Source organism: Tuber melanosporum (assembly GCF_000151645.1).
Source record: "Tuber melanosporum whole genome shotgun sequence assembly, scaffold_5, strain Mel28".
NCBI classification, from domain to species: Eukaryota; Fungi; Ascomycota; class Pezizomycetes; order Pezizales; family Tuberaceae; genus Tuber; species Tuber melanosporum.
In genome coordinates this window covers 1,575,875-1,590,253 of record NW_003299095.1, presented here as the reverse complement: position 1 = coordinate 1,590,253, position 14,379 = coordinate 1,575,875, and the positions used below count along the sequence as shown (strand labels likewise).

General features: G+C 45.3%; 2 protein-coding genes; both read left to right on the top strand.

Annotated features, from left to right (window-relative positions):
• Positions 1-4,535: 4,535 nt before the first annotated feature.
• Positions 4,536-5,825, top strand: GSTUM_00008906001 (uncharacterized protein). XM_002840360.2 has 3 exons: positions 4,536-4,718; positions 4,777-5,082; positions 5,140-5,825. Exons 1-3 carry the CDS (start codon positions 4,573-4,575, stop codon positions 5,420-5,422), a joined length of 735 nt encoding a protein of 244 aa, XP_002840406.1. The 5' UTR covers positions 4,536-4,572; the 3' UTR covers positions 5,423-5,825.
• A 667-nt stretch (positions 5,826-6,492) lies between these two features.
• Positions 6,493-7,770, top strand: GSTUM_00008905001 (uncharacterized protein). XM_002840359.2 has 3 exons: positions 6,493-6,877; positions 6,963-7,271; positions 7,351-7,770. The coding sequence occupies exons 1-3, from the start codon at positions 6,744-6,746 to the stop codon at positions 7,562-7,564; spliced, it is 657 nt and encodes a 218-aa protein (XP_002840405.1). The 5' UTR covers positions 6,493-6,743; the 3' UTR covers positions 7,565-7,770.
• Positions 7,771-14,379: the final 6,609 nt, after the last annotated feature.

Sequence of the window (14,379 nt, the reverse complement as noted above, 5' to 3'; positions counted from 1 at the left end):
GGGAACACCGATAAGGATTATACTTATACTATCTACCGTCATGGTTAATCACTCGATTAATAAAGGTCTGCCGACTGGGCCGCCACCGTGCCCAGGCTACATCAAGCAAGGACCTCTCCCCATTAACTCGTGGGATCCCTCTATGGTTTACACGGCCTCCTTCCCTCTCTCCCTCCACTTAAATTCTTAGAAATGGCTCTATAGCGGGACTCGCTTTGCGATTCTCTTCCTCTTACTCTGACACGTCAATCGAAAAACACTCACACTAATACCCCAAGGTCCTTTATCTGAGATATATCTTCCCTTCAAAATATACGTCTTTTAAGCTCCGCATTCCCCCACACCTCATCCCATACAAGAGCACATTCTGTAACACAATCGACACCGGCAAGCTTATTCATTCCTATCCGGCCGCTTATGAGTCTCGGGGAAACTGACTGCTTTACAGAAGGTAATCCCCGATAATGATACAGTGCACCTTAACAGGGAGCTATCCTTCGACCTTTCAGTGAGATTTAGGAGAGTTGTTTGTGGTGCCATAACTTTCCTGTCTTAATTGGAATTTGCTACGGTGAATAGCTTCGGGAGGGTTGCGTGGAGGGAGGGACGCAGGCGCCCTGCCGCCGAGATGAAATTAGTTTTCCACCTAACTTAGTACCCTACCGATTCCTTGATCTCGATAACAGATCGCAGGGTAAGGTTAAATAGAGAGAACAGATGCTCTACCATCAAGTGAACCTCAAGGGGTCTCCTTACTTCCAGCGTATAAGAACTTGCACAAAGCTCATCCACACTCTTCAAACTCCCTTGCGATAAAAACACTATCTCAGAAACTACACACCTTTGATTCCGATCCAAAATTCCCATGCATTCCCTCCCAGCCTCAGCTATAACACCAACCATTACACAGCATCAACATGTGTTATCCAAACTAAAACTTGTGAAAATATTTATGATACCTCCTCATAACTAGGGGAAAAAAGAAAAAAAAACTGAACTGAACCCCCTCTTAACTACCATACAAATACCCGTCATACAAACAAAAACGGGTCCATTTCTCAAAAGCGCAGCGAGGCGCTCACCTATGATGTCCCTTCAATCCAAACGCAATTCACGATAACCCACTCACATGGCAGATTAGGCTCAATATGAATACCCTATCGTTCTCTATTTAACAGACACAAGTACGGTACACAGCGCTCTATGCCAGCAATCTGAGACACAGCCACTCACTGGCGGAAAAGAATCAAGAAATAAAAAAGCAAGCGTGCCGTGATGCCTTTCAGTACTTATACATCTGCAGCCCGACACCCCATGTTCAAGTGCAAAAAAGAGATCGAATCAAGCCCCCACTCAGGGCGGCGGTTACCGTGTTGTCCAAATAATAAACTGATATAAGGCCTCTTGTCCCTCTTTCCACCGCCGCCCTGGAAACCCTCCCACCTCGCTTCTTACCCCCTCTTTCATTCATCTTTTATCTGAATTTATCAGGAAGCCCCACTTTCTTATCATCAACTTCCATCACCAAAAATCACTACTTTATCGATAAAATCCGCCGGACGAAGTGAGCCAAATGGGATACTTTTCGAAAAACGAGAAGCACTGGACGAAGCGCAACACAATTCGTGTATTGACTATGCTCCTCGTGTGCGTATTGGTGATGATTGGGGCCGCAAGTGCGGAAACCGTCAGGGCAATGAGTCCTCTAGCGTACTTTTTCCCCATCCCACAACTCCTACCACCTCCCTACTTACCACTACTCTTAGAAAAGCATCATAGCCCTCTCTCTATCACTTATCGGAGCCCTCCACCTAACACTCGACATCCTCATCCTGACCTGCTCGTCGCTAAATAAAATATATATAGCCATCTTATACGGCATCCTCATAGTTTGCTGGATAAGCATCTCCGGGGTAGAACTCGTCGAGGTGCGAGACCTGAATAAGCCAGAGGGTTCCTTCCGCACGAAATCTCCCTTCAACAATTCGGCTGGGTGCAATGTGAGGGATATGACCTTCGACTGGCACTCGGGAGAGCCCTATGTCACTCGCTGCACGTTACCCATTGTCAGGTTCTCGGTTTCTTGGATTATGGTGTAAGTCATGTCCCTTTTTTTTGTTTCCTTTTTACTTCCTCTCTCAATAAACATAAGATATGCTATGAGGAAATTATTGACGTGGTGGGGTTGGATGCACTTATTAGATTTTTGTATATTGCTGCTAGTGTCTACGTCGCAAAGGAGGAGAAGAGGTCTGCAAAGATGCCCCGCCGCCCAAAGGCGCAAAGACACGATAGGGTGGAAGCGCCGGCTGCCAATTTGCCGACAATTGAATACTCTAATAGAGTGATAAGGGCTATCGTACAAGAGCAAGACGGAGAGATGCCAAAGACTGGCTTGGACCAGGACTATCCAAAGGGGAATCTGGAGAAAGAGTTTGTTTAATGCGGAACGACTGGTGATTTCAACGCATTAATGTATTGATTTCCTTATGATGTCATGGATATTTCTATTGGACGGGTTGGACTCACGGGTACTGGGGCATTGATCGATTGCTACCTGTAGCTGAGGGGGGATCTTCAGAGAAGAAAATTGTAGATATAAAAAAAATCGAGACATAGGTTACCACAGCGCGTTTACCCGCAGGTTTCATTCTAAAATCCGAAGGGAACGAGAGTCCTTGAGGACTTTAACGGCGTCCTCTATAAAAGGCTAGCAAAAGTTATGATTTAGGAAGGCTGAGGTAGTAATCAGACGTAGATAAGAGCACGAGTAGTTTAAAGATTGGTGTGGCACATCAGATATGATAGGCTCCATTTATTTACACTGCCCAGGATTCTCAGTGGCAATCAGGGCGGGAGTGGATTTTCCTATTATACCCCTCCCCCTCTTGGCAAAACAAGACCATAGCGAAAATCCGCCCGCCAACAAGGGAATCATCACGACCTTATCCGGCCTAGGGGCCAGCTCTGTAAGACTAAGTCTAAGAAAAACCTCACCAAGAGCCCCTATAACTTTCCCTATATATTTTTGATGATAGTTTTAAAGCTCAAGTAGACCGCTGACCGATCCCAACCAGTCATGGAAGTATCCTAACTCCTACTCCTCACCAGTCGCCATGTTTCCACGACTAATTTAACTCATAAGCCTGATAGACTACCTCCCCGAGAAACCCGGGGGGGGGGTTGAAACTAAAGGTAACAGGAGCAATATGGCTTTTATTGCCGTGAGGGAGCACCAAGAAAAGGGCACTACTTCACACAAAGAATGAGGTCCATAACCTTCAATGCACACTACCCTCTCATGCTCTACCATTACGAGAGGCTACGTGGTCCTACTCGCTTGTCCATAATATCTCCCTACCTTGGCCCTTACAGCTAGATTGACATTCTACACCCTCGCGCTTCCCCTCCTGGACGTTTTTGAACCCAGCCGGAGGCGTCATGCTTTGACACGAAATGGCTTTAGATACTTAGCGGAATCCCAAACCACCCACCTCTTCTCAAACCTCTTAAGTGCGAAACCCGCAGAACAAGGGTTCCCAGGCAGGTTTCATCCCATAGGGCACCGGTGCTCGTATAGCCGACCCAGGTGACTCGCAAGTCCAACCTCGACAAAGAGTATGATAGCAGGAAGACTTACTGTACCCGGCACCAACTGTTCGCTACTTGCTAATTCACTCCCGTATCATACTAACAAGGAATGCCGGCACAGTCAAAATTGAATTCCCTTATTACTAAAAAAATTCATAACCAATCACTTGTATAATAGAGAAATAAAAGTTTTCCCAGGAAGAGGCTCAGAGGGCAATCCAAAGAAGGCTTTGATAGACCCGAGGAGGGCAGAACATGTTTCGATCTCGATTTTCCTTGGTTGGGCTGAAGGATTTCTGCACCATCCACGAACAACCTAATAATAGCAATTTCAATGTCGGGGTGGCTACGTGGGGTAATGGTTTTTGGACCCCTACTGATGCACACATAGGGTACGGTATTTTATTCGTGGGCGCGTTAGAAGTCCGAGGACGATCAGGTAAGTGTTTATAGGTTGTTCCAGAGTCCATTACAGAATAACCAAGCTAAATTTAGACCACTTCCGATAGTGAGTGATCCAAGTACCAGGAAAAATCCCCTGGCGCCGCGGAAGACCCTGGTATCATAGCACCCAAGAAGAATTTAGTAAAGCTAAAACGGCAGAATCCTCACAGTTAAGACCCTTCTCGACTAGAGGGAACCCCTAACTTGCTTATACTTGAATTAAGGTTAATTAGAATGCCGGATTTACTGTGAGCGCACGAGACACCCCCCCCCCAGTTCCACAGCAAGGTATGCAAACCCCGGTAGCCAATAAGGAGAGCATTACAAGGTGACCCTATCATTACAAGTAGGCTGTGCTCCTAGTCCCACATATCAAGTGTAAAATATTAACACCGTCTAATCATGTCTACCAAACCCGGTTCAACTCGATATGGGCGATAGCTGTATAAGAACCTTCCATCCACCCCCCACTCAAACATTTACAATAGCAAATCCTTTCCGGTTTTTCCCAACCCTGCCCCGACGAAATCTTTCAGAATGCCCACCATCCGCCCCGGTCTCCACGGTGATGGCCGCTGGAAAGGACAAAGCATCGTCACAGTCACATTGATGCTATTCGTATTCGTAATAGCAGCCATCTCGGTATGCACTGTTGAAATCGTCGCAACCATAAACTTGAATGCGTACCTCCCCCCCTCCTCCCATCTAGCAGTGAAGACTAATCCCTCCCCCTCCTCCTAGTATTGCGGGCACCATTCTCGGGTTCATAACGCTCGTACACTCAGTAGTTGACCTATCCCTCTTCCTCAACTCAAAGCTCAAACCAGTCTATGTCGTGGCCATGTCCAGCATCATGTTCTTCTTCTGGCTATCCTTCTCCATCTGGGAAATTGTCGAGATGGTGATCATGGGATACGACCAACACTCCGTATTCTCCGACGGCACCTACCGATGCAGCATTGCGGATGTTCAATACTCTCAGGGCACGCCCTCTGGCTGGTCTTGCCCTCTGCCCAAGGCCAGGTTCTCATTCTCTTGGATTCTGGTGTATGCAACGTCCCGAGTCGCCCGAGGCTAGCCGACCACTAATCATTGACAAACCAGGTTTTTGTACGTCGCGTCGATCGTTTTCTCGGCGAGGGCATTAAAGCAGGAGAAGAGGGATACCTTCCAACGACAGGTGGACCAAGCGGTTTTGGCACTGCAGACGATTGCGCCACCTATTTTGGGTTGTCCCCAGTGTGGAGCGCAAATGCTCCCACATCTGACGCATCAACTGTACACCGGCGTACCCAGCCCCAAGTACGTTAAGGTTAATCCGGAGGGGGCAACGGCGGATGTCGAGAAGACCCAGGTTGAGTCTGCTAAGAGCTACATCTTCCCGTAAGCAACAGATCCAAAGCTGCTTCTTTTTGTCCTTTTGATGACTTTACGACTTTCGGTTTCCTTCTTTCAATTTGTTTTTTTTATTTCCTTCCATTTATGGCGAACGGATTCTTGGGTGGAGAAAGGGTTACGGTTGGACACCGTTATTCATAAGTGATCACTCGCTAGCGAGAGGATTTCACCTTCAATCTCGTACTGCTAACCGTGGCGTATGATAACGTGAAGGCTTTTTTATTTCTTCCCTTCTTCCTCTCATTATTTGTAACTTCTGGCAGAATACAGCATATTTATTTGGGAGGTGGGGGCGGGGCAATTCTCTCTCTCTCTCTTTTTCTCTTTTTTTTTTTTCAGCCTTTGCTGGTTTCATGCATCTACCCGGCGGATCAACAGCAGTTACCGATTCAGAACCTTTCTCGCTGCGAACAAAAGTGTGGTGATATCCTGCGCTGCTCATCGAGAACTCGTTTAAGCGCTCTCTACACGAGAATTTTGAAAAGGCTCGGGGGAAAGGTTATATCCCCCCCGGTGTCACTCGAGTAGGTTGCGGGTGGTTTTTGGCTGATGTTAACATTCCGAGTCCCATCAACATGGTTGAGATAATCCCCATATGATACCGGTATGTACAAGTGAGGCATCACGCCGCAGCAACCAAAGCCCCATATCACACAGCACTTGTACAGTACAAGTGCAGTACCCGTAGAGTAGGAGATCCCGAGTAGAAACAGTATCCCGAAGCCAAATGTCTTATCAGTCAGTGCCCCGCAAGGTTAAAAACCACCATCTTCCCCGCCAAGTTATTCACAGCCTTACATACAAGTACGAGTACAATGTCCAAGCACCTAGCCGCAGGTAAATTAAGACATCAGCCGCAGCCCACCACACGACACGAACAAAGCGAAGCAACCACACGGGTTATGAAACTGGTACACTATTCTAAAAGCGGCATCATCACCAACATCGCGATTTGTCCCACCTCAGCCATGAGCCTTGGAACATGTGCACCATCACATTCTGCCAGTAGCAAAAGCAGGAAAGCCACCGCCGAATCAAGTTTGTGGAGACAACTGGTTGGCAACACACCCCTCCCTCCAATTCATAAGTACTCGAGTACAAGTACCGATAGCCTTTTCCTTCTTCCATCCTCTTCATTCCTCTCTCCCCCGCACGCTCGCCCACCATCACGCCCATCTCCTGGTTCGCACTGCGAAGGTAAAAAATAAAAATAAAAATAAAAGTTCCAAACTCTCCTCACGATTACGACTGCACCTAATTATAACGATACGATACGGATCCACGAGTTAAAAAAAAAAACCCTGATCAAAATGCTGGCAAAAACATCAGACACTCGCTGGGCCGGCTTTCACATCCTGTTAACCTCCATCTGCCTAGCCATCTCCTCGACCGCAACCGCGGGAATAGCCATAGCAGAAACAACTCTTACGGTAAACATTCTCGCGTATGATAACCCCCTTCCCTTCCCTTCCTTCCTTTCTTCCTTCTATCATACCCCCCACTAACAATGAATTATCACCCCCTAATAGTGCGACAACCCTCTCCCTCTCCCTCATCACCCTCATCCACTCGCTAGCCGACATCTTCCTCCTCAAAAGGTCCCACCTGAACCCTGTCTACGCCGTCAGCCTGTACAGTATCATCTTCACCTTCTGGCTAGTCCAGACGTCATGGGAGCTGGTGGAGGTGGTGTACATAAACAACGGGGCCTACTACGACTACTACATGGGCCTATACGGATGCAGCATTGGTGACACGCAGTTCTATCCGTTCTCCGAAGGGTTCGACGTCAAGTGCCCGTTGCCGAAGGGGAGGTTTGGCGTTAGTTGGCTGATTGTGTAAGTCCTTCCTCTCCTCACCCTTTTCTCCCCCCCCAAGCGCGCAGGGGCTAATACGGAGGGAGTGGGGGTACTACAGAATTTTGTACATCGCCCAGATAATATTCGCCGCTCAGGCGCTCAAGAAGGACCAGAGGAGGAAGTTGGCCAGGTTGATCGATGAGAGGATTTTGGCCTTGGGGAAGGGTGGTGTCGTGCGGATCAGTGTGGATGGGAGTATGTATGAAGAGTACGCGAAGGAGTCCGCCCTCGGCAACCAGGGGGCTTCGGACTCTGCTCGTGGTGAGGCGTAGACCTTCCCCGATACATCGCTTAACGTATCCATGATGTGTGAGCGCGGCGAGGCTGCTAAGTCAAGAGGTGAGGTGGGTTAACGAAGTTACGATCTGCGCGGGAAGAGTGGAGATGGAGGTGGGGAGCAAAGGTTCAGTTCAGTTATCACAATTTCATACTCTTATCTTAGAGCTACTATCTATCAATCAAACTGTCGTCAGTGCCACCAAAGACCCATCAGCTTACCGAACGAATACCCGAGCATTATGATTACTGAATACCCCCAATCAGCCCACAAAGTTAAGCCTAAAGTTAATCCGACGCTTATCCACACGACCAGTGAGTTAACCCCCCCAGCCGCAGTCGCAACGATATGCTTCCCAATTTCCATGCTCGGGCACTCCCATTCTCACCACCATGCCCACGATTCATAATACAAGCACCCAAGCACCCGGGCACGGCAGACAAGGGAGGGGACAAAAACAAGTTGCGCCAGTTGGAAAAATTCCCGTCTTGGCGGACACCAGAAATCCGGAGTTTATCGAGCACTGTTGCATTTCAAAAACACATACAAGTATAACACCAACGGGGCAGTTCCAACCCCCAAGAGCCCGATTCTCCTCCTCCCTCTCTCCCTCGGCCCTAATCCGGTCTCTTCACGATTCCGATAAAAATCCCGCGAATTCAAAATCATTAACGATCACTTGGCAGTGCCAGGTGCGACCGCTCTGTTCGATGGAGTCCCGTAACAACTCCCCACCCACACTAATTGATCGGCGCTCGCTCGTATCCCTCCCTCTCCACTCGTCCTACTGCTCAGCTTTTTCTTCCCCCCCCCGCCCTTTTCTAAATTTACCTCAACACCCGGGCAGAGTAGAGCCCTCTCACGGTACTGTACCATCTTGGCGCAAAAGTTTGGCGAGCGGTTTTGGCAGTTTGCAACTAGAAATGGGGCAGCTTTACTCGAGTATAGTACAAGTATGATACTGTGCACCCGACCCGATCACATTGATTTTATTTTTATTTTTATTTTATTATTATTAAATTTTTAAAAAATAAAAAATAAAAATAAAAATAAGAATTCCCCAAATCCTTTGTAATTATATGGGATTTTGTTTTTTTGTTCTGTTATAAAAAAAGGGGTGGTGATTGGAAAGGAAGAAAGAAAGTACTGTACGAGTACTGTACAAGCTCTATCGATAGATTTTGAGAATCAAAAAATATCGGCAAAAAAAAGATGCCATGGTACGATATTTCGCCACATATCACGAAACAAGAGCGTTTTGCTTATTTATACATATCGACGCTCAGATGACTGACAAAAATCATCCAAAAAATAAAAATAAAAAAATTCCCCCAAGTATATAATTGTAATTGTAAAAGTCCGTGATTCTACTTTGGTTGATTAATCCGTGTGGTGTTTCTGTGCGAGTTGCGTGTATTCATAGTCCAAGCCATAAAAATAAAATCACTTTTTTCCTTTTTGGATCTTTTCGCAAAAACGCAAAATGCAATAATTATCTGCTCACCAATTTTCGCGCCAAGATCGTACCGCATAATTATTATCTTCACTTTTTCGCCAAGTTTTTTTCAATCAAAGCGAGATATTCTTATGCAATTTTGTACGGTACGGTGTCATACTTCCGCCGGTTTTGATTTATCTCGGTGTGTTTGTTGTCTGGCTTGCCGGTCATCCTATCGGGGCAAGACTCAAAAAGTGCGTGAAAATTCGGGAATGAACAAAGGGATTGGAACAGACTCGTGAGCACACCGGCCCCGTAGCCAGTCCGTGCTATCATATCATATCCCATAACCTGTCGAGACATTCAGTCCAGTTTAGAATTTGGAACCCTAACTGCATTTGGTTAAGTGCGGCGAGAGTTCTCAACCTCACGGTAACAACACCACTCAAGAACTATTTACTCTCGTGTCTGGCAGTCAAAGCTACGATGCCACGAAAAAGAAAAGCCTTTGCAGAAGTGTCAGGAAATGCTAGTCAATCCACATATATTCCCGAACCTAATACTAGTAGTCCACCCAAACGGCAGCGATGCCAGTCAAAGTCTTATTCCGAAGAAGAAGTCTCCGTACCTGTGATGCCCAGGGAGGGGAGCTTGCCTGGGAGGCTTGGTAGTGCTCTCAGTAGTGGGCCAGGAGGGCAGGCATCAGATGGGAAAACGATAGGTGTAAGAAAAAGGGTTGGGGCAGGAACTCTGCCGGGTGTGCCTCAGTTTGAACCCTTCCACTCGCCCTATCCAGAACATTCAGCGAAGGCAGGGGAGTTCCGTTTTCTAACATGAAAAGATTATACTGTGAATTCTAAAATGTGAGAGCTTGTATAGGTTAATCTGCCCGAAGGATGTGGAAATGATCTGTTCTCCTTGTTTTCGATATTTTTCACAACTGAGACATTTGAAGAACTTGCAGTCAATACCAATCTATATGCCTCTTTAAAACGAGAAATAGTAGCGAATGGGAGAGGTATGTGGCAAGAGACTCGGAGGTCTATTTCCAAGCGGCTGGGAATAGGAATAAAACAACGGAGCTGGAGGGAGACAACTGCGGCAGAATTGAAAGTATGGTTTGGTCTAATCATCAAGATGGGACTTCACTGGGAATCAGCTCTCCCTTTGCACTGGAATAAACAGGCACAAGCAAGCTGGCGCCAGATATCCAAAAAGCCAACCTGGGTCCGAGTCCAACAATCATTGGTGAATCAGCAAAATCGATGGCAGTTTCCCCCCTCAAGTTACTGAATTCCTAAAAGTTGTATGTCACTTACTCGATTTCAACAAATCAAACAATATTTTCAAGTCGCAGATCCAAGAATAGAGCTTACGGCTAAGCTCTGATACTACAAGTTAGAGCCTTTAGCTAGTCAACTGCAAGAGCGCTTTCGGCAGTTTTATGTCCCAAGTACTAAGGTAGCGATAGATGAGATGATGATTCGATTTTGCGGTCGGAGTGCACATACTGTTAAAATGAAAAATAAGTGTAACGATCCCTCTCTGGATAGTTAGTGCTTGGCGACAGGGAACGATACTTCTCTTCCTGTCTTCTTCCTCCTTTGTCTTACGATAGCTTTAGGCCTCTGCCTACGTTACCGATAGTACAAGACCCTAGTCTTCTACCAGGAACGCCTATCGTAAGCTTTCTCTAACTCTTCTTCGTAAAGTGCCTTCCTTGGCGTAACGATAATGTTGCAATAAAGATAATGATGGTAAAGGTGTTTTATATTCGTTAAAGTAATAAGTAGGAAAAGTACTTAGAACAAAGCATGAAGAACCTATCTTCCTCGGCCACATCGGCCTTCTTATATAGTGTTCTTCCTGCTTTTAATCATGTGACCTAAAGTGGTCACATGTGTGAAACCAAATCATAACAACTAGTCATATGATCCGACTGAGTCATATGCACAAAACCCATGACCTCATAATGAGGTCATGTGTGAAACATCAATCATAGGCGCAAGGCTTACCCGTAAGGCATACTCGCAAGGCATACTCATCAGGCGCATGTCTCATGACTCATACTTGAGCCATGTGCGAAAGCATCTCAAATCCCACACATAACAAATCATATAACCCGAATAGGTCATATGTGCGAAACAATAACATACCTGTGACTCATAACTATGCATTACGTGAAAACCCTTTTCCTCGCTAAGCCATGTTCGTGACAATAAGCCAATCAAGCAAGGCTACAAGGTCTTTGCATTGTACTCTCGTGGCTATACCTATGCCTTTTTGTCGTACTCGATAGTGCATGGCACTGTAAATCTTGTTAAATTGGATCATTTAACACCTACTGCTTCTGCTGTCTACCAACTGGCCAAGCTGCTGCCAGCAGAGCACTGTTGGAATCTGGTTCTTGACAACTACTATACCAGTGTCCCACTGTTCGAAGAGTTGCGCAAACTAGGTATAGGAGCTGCTGGAACGACACGGGTAAATGCTCATGGCTTCCCACCTTGCCTGAAAATTGAAAAGGCTGAGGCAAAAAAGAGCTTACCATGGGGTCACCTTAGTGGCACTGTTGTAGCAAATACCTGCTGCTTGGTTTGGCAGGATAACAATTCTGTTCTTTTCATGACTAGCTATCATGAAATATCCGCTACTGTAAACCATCTCCAACGCCGTCCCAAGAAAACCAGCACAAATGGTACCACTATTCGCCAAATATTTGGTGACAATTCACGCAAGCTACTTCCAATACCAGTATTTATCGATGACTACAATCAGCATATGGGTGGGGTGGACATTGCTGATCAACTACGAAGCTACTACTCTACTCAATTGAGGGCCTGCCGAAATTGGCTCCCTCTTTTTTTTTGGCTACTTGACACTTCCATTGTCAACTCCTACAGGATTATGAGAACCCTACACCCCAACCGGAAAGTACAAAGCCAGCACTTATTCTTCTGGGAAGACCTAGCGGACAAGTTAATCAAGATTGGATTATACGAAGGTGGATATACGAATGGTTCTAGCTCGAATCCAACACGCCATTCATCTACACGGCCAACTACACCCCCAACATCTCTGGCTAACAGTGAAAGGCCTACCCCTTACACTAGCCGAAATAGACCTCCACCTCAGCCCATTCTGTTTCCTCCACCCAGTTTACATTTTTATGAGCAACGTCCTACCTGAAGTCGGTGTCTCTGGTGCCGGTGGAAAAATCAAGCAGATAAAGGAGTTAAGATAAGGTCAATTAGTTTTGGTTTTCGGGAGTGTAATTATCCCTTGTGCCAGGACTGTTTTGTAGAATTCCATCGTATGGCGGGTACCATAGGTTCTGGCTAAACTTAATCTGCTGTGGTCACCTGTATGGTACTCGAGTAGTTGCTACCGGTATTCTGATATCACGTACAAGTTGTCTTAACTAAATGTAGTTAGTGTTCCAAATTCTAAACTGGACTGAATATCTCGACAGGTTATAGGATAGTACTTACACCGCTGTACCAGAAACAGGTCCTGTCAGAGTGCAGACCTGGTGCTGGGATTGATATGGGAAAATGGTGTCAGAGGACCATAAGATGACAGGTAATCAGCTTGTCAGTTGACAGAGCCTGGAATGAGGAAGTCCATTGGCTTCTTTGGTAGTGTCCCTCAGAACTCTAGACTCTTCTAATTATTGTATAGTGGATGAGAATATATTGGCTCTTCATAGAAATTCTCTAATATTCATTATCATGTCTTTTTGCGAAAACATCCCATTACATACAGCTCATGCCAATGATATTTCACCTTTGAAACCTAGTAAGTCCTGGAGTAGTTAACGGATTTACTCTGTTCTACTTCCCAGACCAAGCTGAAGGTCCCCTCTCACATATTCTGTAAATAAGATCTAGTTAGACAGATGGTAGCAATGTATATAGTGTTATTCTGACATCTTCAATTCCGTGGCAATATAGTCACAGGATACAACTAAGATTGATATGTATGATGACTTGCGGGCCCTGTAAGGGGCCCGGAGGTGGGTGTTAAAGACCAGAGATTCCAATTCTGAGTGCTGTTACCCTACTTAGAGTAGTTCCTAGGTATCAGATCCCAGTACTCCTAACAGATCAGAAGATATTGAGCTTCAAAGTTGGTGACGTAAGAAGGCTGCATAAACAACTTAGCAAAGTTGCTGACTCAGGAATTATCTACCAATCCAGTAAAATGGCTTCCTACAAATTAGTAGAAAGTCATCTGGAGGATATCTGTGGGTGTCATGAACATGACTTAGCAAGGAGAGGATTTTTACATGACTTATGATTGTTAGTCATAAGTACATTAAGGCTTTCATGCATATGACTCACTTGAGTTATATGATGTGTTTATATTATGATTCCTTATATCTCATACATCATTTAATTATGAGTCATAGGATGTGTACCTGGCGAGTATGCCTTGCAAGTATGCCTTGTACATATAATTTATATTTCTATTAGGCAGAGATAACCTGATAGACTTCAGAGTAGTCTAGGCCAACCAAGATTTATTTCTGTAGACAGAGATTATCTAGGAAGGCTGAGATTTCACTCATTTTATTTATAACTACTTTGAGTAAAATAAAGTAGGCGACAATAGAATCATGAAAATAATATTATAAGGTTAAGGTCTCTTCTCTGTTACTTGATGATATCTAAAAGCTTAGATGGCACTTCGATATTTATATTCTGCATCTGAGTATTTATGGACTACATCTATCTAATATACAACTATGTACCTCTCTTATTAGTACTTACAATATCGGGTATTTTTCCAAGTTGCAAACATCTAAAGACCCTGAATACCACCATACCTGCTATTAACCAGGAACCATGTTGTTCCCAATTGTAATTATCCGACCATCTGAGTCTTGAGACTTGTGGCCTATATCTCAAGTCGAACTGAGTAGGCCCCAATTGTCTCTGTCATTGATGAAATGATCAGTTTCATCTGTGGGTTGTGTCTGAAGAGATAGTCATAATTGCAATCTTCCTAGATTACCTGACTTCAAACCTCCTTAACTCTATATCCAACCGACAGATATCTCCTGAAGAACTTCCTACTAATTCACAGAAAGCTATTCTACCTGATTGATAGATAATCCCTCAGTCGGCAACTCTTGGTTACTCTGGGTAACAGGGTTTCAATCGTCATTCTAGTATTGAGAATTGTTCTCACAACCTCAGCGCATTCCTAGACCCAGTAGTAACACTCCGTGAAGTCCATTGCCTTCTGCGGTAGTGTTTCTGGGAGTTCTAGACTCTTCTGGTTATTATAGAGTAGGTGAGAATGTATTAGTTTTACATTGAGATTCTTTAACCTTCAATACCATATCATCATGCGAAAATGTCCTGTTA

Excerpts from the sequence above, each read along its gene's own strand:
- GSTUM_00008905001 (XM_002840359.2), top strand. The coding sequence starts at position 6,744 with ATGCTGGCAAAAACATCAGACACTCGCTGGGCCGGCTTTCACATCCTG. Across the intron at positions 6,878-6,962 it reads CTTACGGTAAACATTCTCGC|TGCGACAACCCTCTCCCTCT; the intron begins GTATGATAACCC and ends ACCCCCTAATAG. Across the intron at positions 7,272-7,350 it reads GGCGTTAGTTGGCTGATTGT|AATTTTGTACATCGCCCAGA; the intron begins GTAAGTCCTTCC and ends GGGGTACTACAG.
- GSTUM_00008906001 (XM_002840360.2), top strand. The coding sequence starts at position 4,573 with ATGCCCACCATCCGCCCCGGTCTCCACGGTGATGGCCGCTGGAAAGGA. Across the intron at positions 4,719-4,776 it reads GCAACCATAAACTTGAATGC|TATTGCGGGCACCATTCTCG; the intron begins GTACCTCCCCCC and ends CCCTCCTCCTAG. Across the intron at positions 5,083-5,139 it reads TCATTCTCTTGGATTCTGGT|GTTTTTGTACGTCGCGTCGA; the intron begins GTATGCAACGTC and ends TTGACAAACCAG.